Source organism: Oncorhynchus mykiss, chromosome 13 (assembly GCF_057628025.1).
Source record: "Oncorhynchus mykiss isolate SJ-2025 chromosome 13, ASM5762802v1, whole genome shotgun sequence".
NCBI lineage: Eukaryota > Metazoa > Chordata > Actinopteri > Salmoniformes > Salmonidae > Oncorhynchus > Oncorhynchus mykiss.
In genome coordinates, this window is record NC_143034.1 from 53293776 (window position 1) to 53310003 (window position 16228).

At 43.0% G+C, this 16228-nt stretch overlaps 1 protein-coding gene across 1 annotated transcript; it reads left to right on the plus strand.

Moving 5' to 3' along the window:
- Positions 1 to 5798: 5798 nt before the first annotated feature.
- LOC110486495 (uncharacterized) lies at positions 5799 to 14619 on the plus strand. The gene is given in 3 exon segments (XM_021558123.3): positions 5799 to 6124; positions 12274 to 14407; positions 14409 to 14619. Coding segments are annotated over 2 exon segments (1707 nt in total). The 5' UTR covers positions 5799 to 6124; positions 12274 to 12779; the 3' UTR covers positions 14488 to 14619.
- The last annotated feature ends 1609 nt before the right edge of the window (positions 14620 to 16228 follow it).

Consider the following 16228-nt stretch of genomic DNA (forward strand, 5'->3'; position numbering starts at 1 on the left):
TATTTGTGTCTCATTTTGATTATACACTTTCTAATACTCTAAAAGTCAAGCAGCCACTTGGTCAGGGATGGCAACATACAGTATCAGGGATGGCAACATACAGTATCAGGGATGGCAACATACAGTATCAGGGATGGCAACATACAGTATCAGGGATGGCAACATACAGTATCAGGGATGGCAACATACAGTATCAGGGATGGTAACATACAGTATCAGGGATGGCAACATACAGTATCAGGGATGGTAACATACAGTATCAGGGATGGCAACATACAGTATCAGGGATGGCAACATACAGTATCAGGGATGGGCAACATACAGTATCAGGGATGGGCAACATACAGTATCAGGGATGGCAACATACAGTATCAGGGATGGCAACATACAGTATCAGGGATGGCAACATACAGTATCAGGGATGGCAACATACAGTATCAGGGATGGCAACATACAGTATCAGGGATGGCAACATACAGTATCAGGGATGGGCAACATACAGTATCAGGGATGGCAACATACAGTATCAGGGATGGCAACATACAGTATCAGGGATGGCAACATACAGTATCAGGGATGGGCAACATACAGTATCAGGGATGGCAACATACAGTATCAGGGATGGCAACATACAGTATCAGGGATGGCAACATACAGTATCAGGGATGGCAACATACAGTATCAGGGATGGCAACATACAGTATCAGGGATGGCAACATACAGTATCAGGGATGGGCAACATACAGTATCAGGGATGGCAACATACAGTATCAGGGATGGCAACATACAGTATCAGGGATGGCAACATACAGAATCAGGGATGGCAACATACAGTATCAGGGATGGCAACATACAGTATCAGGGATGGCAACATACAGTATCAGGGATGGGCAATGACATGTGAGCCCATTCAATCTGACCCGCGGGAGGTTTGAGTAAAGAGAAAATGTGTGCGACCGTCTGTTGAATTTTGAAATCCCAATGTGGCCCTCGAGCAAAAATGATTGCCCACCCCTGCACTTGATCCTCCCACTGTTAGGACACCATTATATCCACTAAAGCATGCATTATCATAGATTTCCTCCATCTATTAAGTCACTGAGAAAACAACATGTTGCAGTCTCCACTTAGACTGTGGAAATGTGTATCCTGTTTAAAAAAATTATGTATCTTGCTTTGCCTCACATTATCTAACAGATGAGGAGTGATTGTTCTACATGGACTTGAAGATTTCTTCAGGGATTAAGTAGCAGCCTTTTGAGAACATGTTTCATCAGTGAGCACAAAAGTCAACTATTTAGAATATTCAACCTAAATGAATATCCTCTGTCACATTTTTCTCCTGTCTGAGACCTAACTTACACATAGCTACGTATGTAGGAAGAGCAGTAGTGCAAAACAGATTGGACAAGTAAGACTACAGAGCTTTGTCTATCCAGACAGGAGCAAACGAGTCCTGAGGGGTGGAGTCTGCATGCCAGTCATGAGCTAGTGTGTGTTCGAGACCACAGCTACAGAGGAATTGCAATTATAGTCATTACAGGGGATTTCAGATGTGGGTGGTATGAGCTAGACTGGGCCTGAAGACACATTCACATTCACGAAATAAGATTACATCATAACAAAATGAATTACACTCCCTGCACGGCACCCATAGGTTCACTCATCATGCAGATTTTTTACTAAGAGATTTACCTACTTAGTCTCAGATGTGTCATACCAATGACCTTTTAAACCTATAATTTGTCTGAACAGTATTAATTTCCCATATAAAATTCCTTGACAAACCAAAGCAGATTAGAGCGCAGTTATAAATATAATAGCATAATAACTTTAGAAACCACTAGGTGGCAGCACAGACTACCATTTGTTGAGTAGGCTAGCTGATGGTGCGATTGTTGTCATTCAGAGCACACAGATCGTGACATAGTAGCCTGTGTGTTTATTTCAGTGTCGCAGATTTTATTTGGTGCAGGTGTAGTGGCAAAATTACACCAAGGTTTATTTGCTATGTCACTCAATAACAACACTCAACCCATGAAGTCATTTAATTATTATTTGCCCCTAGTAACCAACCCCTACATTGAATGAGATAGGCCTATCTAAACCAGCATGTGTGTCAATGTGGACAGGTCAAATCAATCAAGATGAAGAGAAAACAAGCTGACAGTAGAACTCTGTAGAGGCTCCATGTACTCCATGTATCCACCAGTGCAGAACATCTTCCATTCACTGAGCCCTGTGCTGTTCCAATCTCATTACAAAGGAGAGGCTCTCCTCAACCTGCAGCTGGATTCACAGGTTCCTCAGTCAAATTGGGGATTCCTGTAGTGAGAGTGGGAGGAAGAGGACGGGTGGGGGTGGAGGAGAGGAGTGAGGCTAGTTAATGAAGCTACTACTGCATCAGCTCACTACTACACAACCACCCCCAATAACACACCCCTTAAACCACAACCCCCCTGCTACTCCCCTCTCCATTCTGTCCCCCCTGTTTATCAGCGGGAGATAACGCCGGTTGCTAGGCAGGAAGTGCGACAGTTGTCATGGGAACCCATGCATATGTAGCTAGGAGGGGGAGTGGTTGGGTGGGGTACAGAGGGAGTGGGGGGAGAGGGGGGGGGGCGTCAAGTTCACGTCCATTGCTTCAGCTCTGAACAAAGAGGAATGGGAGAGAGAGGGGTATAATGGAAGCATGGCGGTGCTTGGTCCATGTTTGGGGTTCTCTCCAGATGATGAGATGGACATAGAGTAGGCAATGAGTGGCATCTTCAGGTTAACAGCAATTACTAGACATAGAAAAATGAGGACCAATCCTCTAAGCCTCCATATGACCCAAATTAATAAAACATGCATTTGCTCTCAAGGTTGTTTCTATCATTGGCATGTTTGAGGGAGGTATTGCTGCATGCTCGCTACCTCCACAATACAAAGAAACACAGAGAAAACCTTTCACGAATGGTGAGTCAGCCTGCTCATTTGTGAAACAAATTAGGCATATGGAGCCGCACTTGTGTCTGTGACTCTGTGTTCAATAGCACAATGATAAACAATAAAAGGCATGGCATTGCAGGTAGATACGCAAAGTGCATTTGAATGCTCAAGTGGGTCAGTTGAAGAAAGAGAGAAAGAGAGAGAGAGAAAGACAGAGACAGAGAGCATATGCTGAACAAAGATTGAGCCTGAACCCTCCAGGCCCTGCTGCTCTCTCCGGTCACATGAGAAGGAACCAGGGCCTTGAAGATAATGAGAGAGATCAAATAAAAGCATCTGCAATTGGAAACAGCCCTCTAGGCATCCAGCCAGTCCTTTTGTTCCAATCAAAACTGCTGTGGACACAACAAAATGCATTAAATAATACCGTTATCTCTCCAGTTGTTTCCATGGCTCTCTGTGACGCAAGACAGAACAGGCACAGGTTGTAAGGTCAGATAGTGGAGGGCAGACGACAGGGGGTTTTAATGATCAACTAAGACTTTCATTACTGAATGGTCATGTTTTGCATGAAATGTGCAATGCACACCATTCAGTAATGAAAGTCTTAGTTGATCATTAAAGCCCCCTGTCGTCTTACACCATATAGAAGGTAGCACTTTACATAGTTTTAAATACACAATTGTAACACATTGGTTGAGTTTGTGTGTTTTTGGTACTTCCTAAATAGTGAACTAAAATATGACTGCAATTGTATTTATTGCTGTTATTGCCAGTTCAGAAATGTGTTACCCAGTACAGTAATGACAGTTTAGACTTTTGGAATGTAATCTGTGACCCTTGACAAAAATGATTTGTCGGAAATATCCATATCCTTTTGCTCACTTAATGCATATCTTGACTTGGAATGAGCAATATATCTTAGGCCTATGTCCTAGCTGGATATGAAGATGCCATGTAGTTACAGCACGGGGAAGGTTGACTGCTCATTTTCACTCTCATTCTGCTTATTTCCTGGTAAATGAATTCCTGGTGGGACAGGCTCATGCTTAGGAGGTAGACTGTGACCTCCTGTGCTTTGTGATGATTACACCCTCTTCCTCTCTCCAGTCCATCTGCCCTCCACTATCTGACCTTACAACCTGTGCCTGTTCTGTCTTGCGTCACAGAGAGCCATGGAAACAACTGGAGAGATAACGGTATTATTTAATGCATTTTGTTGTGTCCACGGCAGTTTTTTCATTGGAACAAAAGGACTGGCTGGATGCCTCATAAGAGGGAGGATGCCAATAAAGTAGCCCATGGTATAAAGAGGTTTCAATGTCTCTATCAGATGAGAATGAGGTACTGAGCTCTTGAGATTCAAGTGGTTATGTAAAAACTGTAACCAGATGTATCGAACCACAAGGCCACAGCTGCTGGAAATGAGAGCCAATGTCACAACAAAATCAGACAATTTACTGCAATATGTCTACAAATTACTAAAACTAATTTTCATCCTGTTCTTGCTTGGCATGAGTGATCAACCTGGTCTCAGACTAGACGTAAAATAGTAAACGGAAATCTGGAACACTCAAAATAGCATGGCATGTTACGTTTGATATGGTTGCATTTGATTTATTTTTTACATTTTAGTCATTCAGCTGATGCTCTTATCCAGAGCGACTTACAGTAGTGAGTGCATACATTTGAATACTTTTTTTCGTAGGGTGGATAGGTGGGCATGTAACACGTGATCGAAACTCATCACAAACAACTTGAACATTTTAGCTAATTAGCAACTATTTATTACTTTTTAGCTACATCCTTCCCCAAACCCTAACTTGAACTCTTTAACCTAACTCCTAACCTTCACCTCACAGGAGGCTGCTGAGGTGAGAACAACTCATAATAATGTCTGGAAAGGAGTAAATGGAATGGTATCAAACACATGGAAACCATGAGTTTGATTAGTTCGATACCATTCAATTAATTCCATTCCAGACATTACTATCAGCCCGTCCTCCCCAATTAAGGTGCCACCAACCTCCTGTGCTTAACCCTAACCATAACCCCTAACCCCTAGCCTGGCTTACGTTAGCCACCTAGCTAACATTAGCGTTAGCCACCTAGCTAATGTTAGCCACAACAAATTGGAATTCTAATATCTAATGTATTGCAAATTCGTAACATTTTGTACGAATTGCAATTTGTAACATATACGAAATGTAATTCGGAACATATCATACGAAATTGATGATGGACATCCACAAATGAATACATACCATACCAAACATAGCTAATTTGAGTGTCCTGGATTTTTGTTTACTATATTATGTCTACCCCTGAATCCAGGCTGCAGCTATGTGTATGTCACAATTGTAACTGATCATTGTAGCTCCTGATAAATGTGTACACTGGATTCAAACCCATGTCACCTGCTCCACATTAAGCTAAAGCCTAGGCCATGTAGACTATGCCTTCAATCTTCTGAATATGAAGAAATAACTACTCATATGCTAATGAGGGACAATGTGAATAGATTTTGGTTTGTGGATTAGAATAAAACTGCAAAAAATAAAGCTATATTTAAAAGGGCAAAACTGAGCCACCTGGAGTGATTAGGCCTATCCATTCAATAAAGGGGCACACACTTCTCACCCAAACAACAGCTGTTTATTTATATATCGTCTTGATATATAAATAGCTTGTTTCTAAAAATGTCTCCCCACCATTCCATTTTTCCAAGTGTCTCTCTCACTCTCTCTATTAACCTAATATGGGGTATCTCATCCTACATCTCAGCAAGTCTGGCTTATTCCCTCCCCCCTCTCCTCTTCCCCATCTCTCCGCAACAGAATTCGAAGGGGAAGAAAGGGGAGGGGCAGATACGAAGCGCGCGAGCGAGAAACAAAACGTGACTAGGCACCCAAAGACTCCTGTTATGCAACTGCTGACCTACTAACATACAATTGGAGACATTGAGAGAGCAAGGAGGAAATTGTAGCAAGTCCCTAACGTAATAAGAGAACAGATTCAAATTAAGCGACACAGAATTCATGCTCACATACAGGCACTAATCACAGAGCTCGCACTGTACTTGAAGGACGATCGCACAATTGAATTCGATAGTAGTCAGAAATAGGAATTGTTGAACAGAAACGTGGCTGTTATATTAGACTTCGCACTGTGGGCTTTTATTTACACATACACGGTAAGCATTTATTTTATATGGATTGCCTTTAAATGTCCAGTTGATTCATGTATACAATGTGACTTATTATTAGTGAAAACAATTCAATCCAATTGTTTAATAATACTAATTTCACTGTTATTTAGTGGCACATCGATTAGACTATATAATTTTAGTTTTGCATGACTTTCAAGTTCACTGATATATTGTTGCAAACATTTTGGCACAACGGGAAGTGTTTATAATTTTGGTGACGGACGTTGAACCATATGTATGTTCTGTCAAGGCGAGCCCCCCCCCCCCCCCCCCCCTATTTAGTGGCAGAATGCATAGGGGGATGATAAGGAGACGGGGGGTGGATGGAATTCCTTCAGAACAAGGAACGCTGGGTGGCAGAGGCCACAGAAAACACACATATTTGGAGTAGCTTCGCCCCGCCCATCATAGTAGTTTTGAAAATATTGAAAGATACAATAACTTATTTTTCTTTGGATTAATTCCTCTATTATTTAGTAACACAAGTATGGACATTTATTTGAGCAAAACAAACCCGTTAATGATGGTCTGAGGACACACTTCTCTCCATCACATGTAGTAAGTAGTTATTTGTGAAAGGTTAGCCAACCCGTTAACCCTTCCTCTGCTCAGTGGGGCAAACTGAATCTAGAGTAAAGGCTACTGGAGTATTGTGCTGTCCTACATCTCTGAAAACATTGTTTTGGATATGAATGATAATCTAAAGTATTGTCTGTTTCTGTAAAGTGAGCTGGATATACTGGGCATGTTTATTTCTGTGCTTATTTAGGCTACTGGGTCAAAATCTCAAAGTCGTGACAAGTTGTTGGATTAGCCTATGGGTAGCGAATGCAACAGGGCAACAAGCTATGTGCAAGAAACTTGCTTTTGCCTTGAATGACTTCCCCGGGGATCTGTTATAATTTGCAAAATGTACATTTATCAGAGACACCACAAAGAGTAGTGGTATGTTGAAGAGGGCAGAACACTTATGATGTGACGTGGATATGTGCCTGCCGTGTAGGTTATTAGTTATATTGGGAAACACTGTTGCGCACTGCATGTCCATCTCAACATTTAACATATTCAGTTATTAGGCTACATGCATATAAGAATTAATACTGCACACACACTTGTTGTAATTTGTCTTATAAATGACCACCCTGCTCAGTCTGAATGTTGAAAGTACCCCCACACTGCACGTGGGAATGATTGTGGAATGTGTGCCCCCGCCAGGTGCCCGCAGCTCATACATTTGTTGTTTAGTGATGGCATGCGCACTTGTGTCTAGCCTACTTTTGGTGCCGTGGTAAGGGTGTAGGGTGTAGGCTATTCACGCTATTCATGTTTTTATGAAAAGTCATACCGGAATTATATCTCACGAAAGTTCATCAATACCATGTAGTTTAGAATGTAGCCTATGGTACAGGTGTGCTATGCACAAATGGGAAATTACGCAAAGCATTTGCTTATGCGTTACATTTTTGTAACACCTTTCACTAAAGGCTGTAGTAATGGTGCAGGTTACATAATAAATAATTTAAGTAATTAAAACAGATATAGGTAGGGGAGATGACGCAATCAGCGGAAACCCATAGCCTCTATTGTGCTTTGCTGAGGAGGGCTAATTGGTTGGCGCATAAGGTGGACCACTATGTCAGCTCCAAATGTAGGTCACATTAGTCATAACGGGGAGGGGATGTGCTGCAGAGCCCCCTATAATACCAGAATAAAAACCTACCAAAATGAATCCTAGCTGGCGTAACAAAGACACCCAACCCATTCATGCAGAACAGAAACACTGATGGGCAGCAGATAAACGCGCCTAATAAACATTTAGGTTTCCTTCATATCGTAGTGATACACAATTAGAAACATATTAATTTTGCCTTTCATACATTTTCTTCAATCCTCACCTTTCTGTGCCACACCCCATTTCTGTAGGATTCATGAATCTTTCCATAAATTGCTTGTAATTGCAATGATCAGCTACTATATTCCTTATTGTATTAGTAGGCTTACTTATTTTATTGCTAAAAACATGGTAATAACATGGCTATAATTATCATGAGGATGAGATGACCTATGTTTCACTAGAGCAGTGTGCACTATGTCTTGTTTCACTACTATTGTAGTTGATGGTGAACAATGTGGAGTGGGGTTTACCCTGACCCGCCTGACATTCTCAGGGTTTCCTGGCACAATGAAAGATAATGAAGGATAGAGTAGGTGCTTTGTTATTGTGCTGCTGTGGCTGGGAGGGAGAGGCAGAGAAGTAGGCCAAGGGAGCACATGTGACTGGGAAACACATGGCCTGCACTGGGTCACTCTTTTTTTTCTCCTGTTTAACAGAGGCTGATATGGCTGTGTTTATGGAACAAGGAGTTGGCTTGGAACTCCACCTTCATGTCCAAGAATTTGTACTTTTTCTTGGGAAGATAAACCCAGTCTTGGAATCAGGGTTGGACGATATTTGGGGAGACCCCTTCTACGATGTGCTACTCCAAATATCACGATATCCGATATAATCGTTCTGCACCGTTAATGACTAAATCATTCTAGACTGTACAATTGTTGTACTTATTTACAATGGTATAGTCACATTCTCATTAAATAATCTTAGTGTTGCCGGGAAAAAACAAGGCTTAGTTAATTCATTTACACGTAATTTTCAACATATTGATACAGCACATCACGATATATGTCTTGCACGTCACAATATATCGTCACTGTCAAATGTCACTATTCTATTTAATCATATATCAGCCCAACCCTACTTGGAATTTGGGGAAAAGCCATCTATTTGCATTGTTCCCCCCTGGGGGCAGTTCAGTTCCTCAGTCTCAGTAAAATATTGCACCCAGGTCTGGGGGCCTCCTCCTTGTTTTACTCCTGCTCCCATTACTTTAAGAGCTCAACAAAAACAAGCTTTTGAACTCAAGCCCCACCAAATATAGCTTTGTGGTTGTTTGGACCCAATAATTGTAAATAGCATACATTTAGATTATCTTTGATCACTTCACAAATGTAACCAAGCCCTTTCCTGTGGTAGAATGACTTTATATTTATTAAGTATAACAAGGATGTGTGCTAATGTTAAACAGAGCTATCAGTAACAGATTCATACTCTGAGATGCAGCTTTTTGTTCACCTTTTATGATGAAATTGGACATGGAATTCATTATGGTCTACCACAAGCGTAGGAGTGTTCCATTGAAACACAGAGCCTCGTAAGCATATTAGATTGGTGAAAAGGGAAGCAGTAGAATTTCTTACTATTTTACATTTGTTCTGGCAGGTCACACTACCTTTTTCATAAAAACACATGAAACTTTCATTGGCAATCACTATCTCAGTACCCTGCAGTTAGATATTTGATACACTATATTGAAGTGGAAAGGTTTGATGCTTAGATGTTCTGATTATCAGGTAAGGGGGAGACTAAGAGCTTGTGATGCATTAATCAGCAAACACTCTAGCTCCATTCATATCTCCAGCTAATTCCAGCCGCCCGCAGAGGAGATGAGCAGCTTGTTTTTGTTTTTTTACAGTCAATCTGTTTGCGCACTGGAAGTGTGTTGTTCGATGAGGAGGGATTGATGTTGATATGATTAGTTGCCCCCTTTTTTACTTTTGTTGCCATGGGTGATATGTTGTTAACGCTGGTACAGTACCCCGTTTGTTTACTTCCTGCGAGGTGCTATCATCTGAGCTCATTTCCCCCTTTTGTCTACCTTCTCTCAATCTCTTCGTCCCTCTCGCCGTGCATCTTTCACCTCTATAAATAGAGTACTCTCTAATTCTCTGTATCTCTCTCGCTGCCTCACCCGTGGTTCCACTGACCTATATTCCAGCTTGCTGTGTAGGCACTAGTCACTAGTTTACTGGGGTCTTTCCACTCTTTCCCTCCTGCCCATTAGCCACATGCAAATGGCTTGTGGGAATGAGGACCTTAAAGTACTGCATTCAGCAGTGCATTATCAGGCCCTGTCTCAACCGTTTTCCCAGGCATAATCGTAGCCTGTATCCCTATTTAGTCTCTACTGGGACCCAAATGACCCATACCTAGAAGACTTGTCATCATTTTGTGGGAAGCAAAACATTTTTAATTTAAGAACTAGGGGTGTAATATCCCATCTAGATTTGCGCTCATTTTGTTGCTGAATTGTGCCTGGAAAGAAAAAATTGGTGTTGAACCCACATTTGAAAAGTGTAGAGCAATTGGCAGTTACATAATTTTGCCCCAGACTCCTGGGAGAATATAACCCATGGAGAAAAAAAACAGATTATGAAATTACAGAGGCAGAGAGAATCAGTGTGTCTCAACTCATGTTGTTCAGTAAGAAAATGAGAATAAATGAGGTAGGGAGGCAGGGATGAAACAGCTCCTGTTGGCCAGCAACTCATTTGATTTTAAAGCACCAGTTTAATGGAACCATGGAACAAGGGAACATAATCTGAATTAGTTATCTCAAATGTTCCAGGAAGACTCCATCCTCGATGCCTGTTGAATTCCTTTGCTTGCCTCAAGTCACTTGTATGGAATGTAATTGATATTGAACCAGTTAGTCAGCAACACAGATAAAATAACTGGTACACAACCAGCAGAGATCAATTGGAAAGAGAGACAGTGCAAAAGCCATTTGGCTTATTCATGAAAATCATACTTAAGATGTTTGGCTAGTGACACATCTACCTCTGTTTACCTCATTACCAGGAGAGTCCCTGCTGAGCAGGTTCCCATACACTTCATAGTTATGAGGCTGACCACCCTGGTGTCATAATTCAGGAGAGCTTGGTACATTCTCCAGCCCAGTCCTTCCTGAGACTTGACCTATATTCATTAATTAACCCCCAACATCCTTACCTTAAAATCCCATACCCTCTCCACCTCTTTTCCTTGGCGGGGAACCTTTGTCTACATTCACCGCCAGGAACTGGTTGTCCAAATAGAATGTGATTTTTTACAGTTATTACACTTACAGTAAATTCTCCAATTCATGATCATTTCTATGTAAACGTAGTGGGCTGTTTCTTAATATGATTGTTTTGGAATCTTTCTAGAATCTAGAATTCTAAAATGGAATGAGGGGAAGCCTACCCCCACTGCACCTGTGTGATTCACTGTCCTGGCTCTTAAAATAAATCTGTCTGAAAGACTATTTAGAACAGCCATGAAATAAGTCAATAATGGCTGTTTAAAGCTTACAAATTCAATGTCCAATCATTCCACGTGTTTGAGTGATGTAATTTCGGGGAGTTTACATGGTAATCATGTGCTCTTGACTTGGTTGCCAGACATGCAGTTATGATTACAAAGGCGGAGGAATAATGTCACAAATAGCAAATGTGTAAGGTCTTACTCAGAAAAAGATAGTAACTCAGAAACGACTATATTGGCCTCATGTTTATTACACCATGCAAGTCAACGTCAACATGCGGGGCTAAACGCGTCCACATGCTTCCCATCCGAAACAGTTCGGAAGAGTTTGTGCATACATTGTGTAAGGGTACAGAATCATTTTCATGCACATTTTGTCATTGAGAAATACTGCACCAAACACCCCAGTTAGATGTAAAATTGCTCGACTAAGATCTCCTCTGCAGAAACGTCAAAATTAATGACAGATTTCTTGATTTATCATAGATTCATTCTGACTATTTTGAGGAAGTGTATATTGGCTACGGCATCTCAATATGGACAAAGTACTATTGCCGCTTTTTCCCCTAGTTTTCCAAGCGAAGGTATTTTAAGGGAGTGTGCAAGCACACTTGTTCAGTTTGGCAAGTCGCCAGCTGAACTGAAGCAAGCTGACACCTTAAGGGGTCATGGACCACTGACAGAGAAGATCAATAGAAGGGCCATGAGGTCAGACAGTGGTTACTAGGGTCTAGTGAATATTCACTGGTTGCCAGGGGTAACAATTCAGTCAAAACCAGACATGCAGAACATAGATGAAAGCAGGAGGATGTGAGAAGGAGCGTATTATTAATTATCCCTCAAAATGATTTGATCACCAGCCATGCCAAAAACTCAAATGGATTTAATTAACAATGACATAAAGAAGATATTATTCCTTCAATCTGAATGCATAGTGGTCGACAGCAGTCCACGAGGATTAAGAGTTTTGCCTTTTCTTTCTTTGTCTCCTCAGCCTTTCATCTTGCAACCTACTGGAGAAGGAGAGAGGTAGCGCCCTTCCCAAGAGACTGACAAGCCAAGATAGACTGAGTGACCTACATCCTGCAACACGCCTGGAGCAGTACAACACTTCTCTTTCTGCTCAGCACAGCGCTCTCACAAAAAGATAGAAAAACAAAACAGAGAAAAGAAGGTTAGAGAATTGCTCAGTGAAGCTGTCACATTCTCCACTCTAGGAACTCTTTTTTTCCTTCTCTACAAGGCAGCTTTACCCACTTTTATGTGAGAAAGCTGAAGAGACTTGCCTAGAGAAAGGCTGAACATACATTGGATAAATGAGGGGAATTAACGCAGAGTTCCACTGTTTCTTGATCTTCTTGGCCAGTTTAGACACTTGAACTATAAGCTCATTCATTCAGTGAGATATAGCTGAATCCCACTGTTCCTTATCACCCCATTCCTTGAGTTTCCTTTCCAGTGGTTGTAGCAATATTCCAAACTGTCCTCCACTGAGCAACAATGGAATGCCTGAATTCACAACTCCAATCAGCAAGCTCAGAAAATAACCTGGACAGCCTAGAGACATACTCTAACTACGAAGAGTCTCTCCCATCGCCTCAAGGAACCCCCTCTCGCCACGGGCGTCTCGTCAAGCCCAGCATGAGTTGCAGACGCAAGCGTGAGTTCATCTCTGATGAAAAGAAGGATGCATCCTACTGGGAGAAGCGCCGTAAGAACAACGAGGCGGCCAAACGCTCCAGGGAGAAGCGACGACTGAACGACATGGTGTTGGAAAACCGCGTCATGGTGCTGAATGACGAGAACTGCCGCCTGAAGACGGAGCTGCTGCAGCTGAAGCTGCGCTTTGGCCTTATCAGCACTGCCTCCTACATGGAGAAGAGCCAGCAGCTCACTAGTGGAGGCAACGGGAGATCCTCCACATCCAATTACTACTCCAGCGGCTACTCCAGCAGCTCCCAGGTGATGATGAACTCTGACTCCTCGGAGACTGAGCAGTCAGGCAGCGGGGGGGGGCATAGTCAACTGGTGACGTACTCCCCCCATGGGTCCCTTTCAGACATGTCAGACGGGTCCTCCCGGGACAGCCCAGAGCCTGCGGTCTACGGGATCAAGCAGGAGGAAAGCAGCCCGGAGATGGACATTGGAAGCAGCATGTTCAACGTCCACCATAGCCTGTCCTCCACACACCACCAGGAGGAGATGGAGTCGGTCTACCACAGCCAACAGCACCACTCCTACCACCACCAGGAGAGCATCACAAGCCAGACCAGTCAGGTCCCTCCACCCACCCAACAGAGGAGTGTCATCCTCTACCGCTCCAGTAGTGCCTCCTACCCTGGGGAGAGCCAAAGGCAGCAGGACATAGATCAACAGACAGCCCAACAGCAGAGTGCTCAGGCCGGCCATCTGGCCCAGGCTCGAGAGAGCCACACAGAAAGCTCAGAGAGACTGGCAGAGGTGACCAAGCAGATGGAGAGGAAGACACTAGACTCCCCTCCGTACCACTACTCAGACTGCCACAGCGAGGCAGGAGAGGGGCAGGTGTACAGAGCTCTGCAACAGGAGCAAAAGACCCAGACGGGCCTCGCTCCAGACATCCTCCAAAAACAGGAGGCTGTCACATCCCACCTGTACCACAACCAGGCTAGTCACTGCTATCTTAGCACCCAGGACGAGGAGCCCCCCATACTGACCTATGAGGGCGGGGCCAGGAGTGAGGGGTACTACCAAGAACATTCAACCTCAGGCAAAGACACCTCCTCTAGTGACAATGACCCCCGCAGCTCTGACAAGGAGACCTCCACGGACGACGAGTCCCCGTCCTCCTCCTTATCCGACACCGGGAGTTACCTCCAGCACCTGTCTGTCTTACACCAGCCAGGGTCCCCTCTGCCCTCCCCGCAGGACTCCTCCCAATGCCAAAGCGGGGACACCCAGGCAGAGGTTAAGGGCACTGCCCTGCCTCACAAACTGCGTCTCAAACACAAAGCCATGAGCTCCCAGCAGGACTCTCCCACCACCCCTCCTCCTTCCTCTATCCTACCCCTGCCCCAGCACCCTTACCTGGCCCTGACGCAACAGCAGAGCGGGAAAGAGAGGGAGAGTGAGAGCCAGCCCCCCACAGGGGTCGTCCTCAGCTGAGTCAAGGAAGGAGAGTGGGGAAAAGGAGTCGTCAAGCAGACGCCGTAACAACAGACGAGACTAAGTGCCTATAGAACACTTGAGGGCAACACAAATTTGTTGAGGGTCCTTACATTGTGAGGTGTCTCTGATGCTGCCTTAGATCCAAATACGCTCTTTCCCTTTCCCCTCCTCAATCTCAATCCACTATCATTTCTTTACCCCATCTACACCACCCTCACCTTCATGTCCTGGGACTAAAAAGCTGTACTGAAGCCCAAAACAGGGCTGGACTTCTGGGGGAACAGTATTCTATGTGTATATATTGTATATACACTTTTCAGTTCTTGCATCTTCTCCATAATTACAGAAGGACTTTTGTTTATAAATGAGAGGAGGGATGAAACTCTTTCATATCGTTTTTCGTCAAACCACAGTTGGTCATTTCAAATGAGAATATAAGTTGACCATTATTGGAATTGTATTGTCAGCTTTCAGTGCCCCTCCTATGGTGCACATCTGGCTTTAGACAAACATAGCAGCAACATTCTGGGAACATTCCCTTGACCAAAGATGCAACACAATGAGAAGTTCCATCTCTCTTCTCTAACCCTACCTCTACCAATCCATATTTCCCTTCCCATCTCCATGATCTCACACAGCCCATCCATTATCTATCTTGTTCAAGCACTCGGTTTGTATATTACTGTAAATTTACCAATAATTTATAAATATATATTTTTGAAGAAAACAAAAAAATGTCACAACAATGCGACTAACTGTTGAGGCAAGAAAGGACTTGGCCTTTATCATCCTGTTTTTGTCAGAATTACTGTACAGTCACATTGTGTCTACTGTTGCAAACTCCACTTAAGTTAAAACGTCTTTAATGTCATCACTTTAACTCTGTTTACAGAAACATGGCCGATAGCTTTTGAAATGCAGCTTCCCTGTTATTGCAGTAGATCTTTAAGATCTTAGACAGCATTCAATCAAAGTCCATCTGAGACAGAACTAGGCTGCTGGCCTAAAGTTGAGTATCATCAACAGTCTAGACTTCCACTGTTCCCATCTCTTAGCCCAATGTATTTATTCCTATGCCCACATCTGCAGAAAAGCCAATAGGAACATAGACTAAAATGTGAATGTGTATAAACCTCAAAGTATAAAAGCTCAAGTTAAAACCGTAAAGTGGGGACATATAGGGGAGGGAGTTATTTTAAATATAGTAATATCATCTAAATGATATCTGTATGATATTTGAACTCTGAGTGAGGCCACCTAGTCTCCTCTGCAAATCAACACACGACACAATGCACTGAGCTCAGAACCTCAAGCTTCTGACCTGACGTCGATCCACTGCCCTAGAGACACGGCGTCAAACCCAGATACTAGGTAATTGGATCTCTGAAACAGAAGCTAATTTACTATATTACACAAATAGCCCATGACATTAGAAAAACCTGGTTTAGAATAAGAGCTATTGCAATTAAGTTTTGTAAAAACCAAGAACAATCTCTACTTTATTAATGAAATAGGGATTTCCCTTTTTTCTAATGTGCCTCTGTAGTGTAAAACATGGGGCATCCACCCCCGGCCTTTATTTTCCTCGTTTTGGGTGACAATGAGAAGCCTGCACTGTACCACACAGTTTATAAAGTATATGTGCCATGTTTAGCTTTTTGCCACTTGTGTATAAATGTAAAGCTTTCCCTCTCTCAGACAACACTGTAATGTTAATGTCATTGTTTGGTTTTGTTACTATCTTCGTGTGTCTTTCTCCTATAGACCGTGATGATGTATTTGCTCCATACCCCCATCCTCCC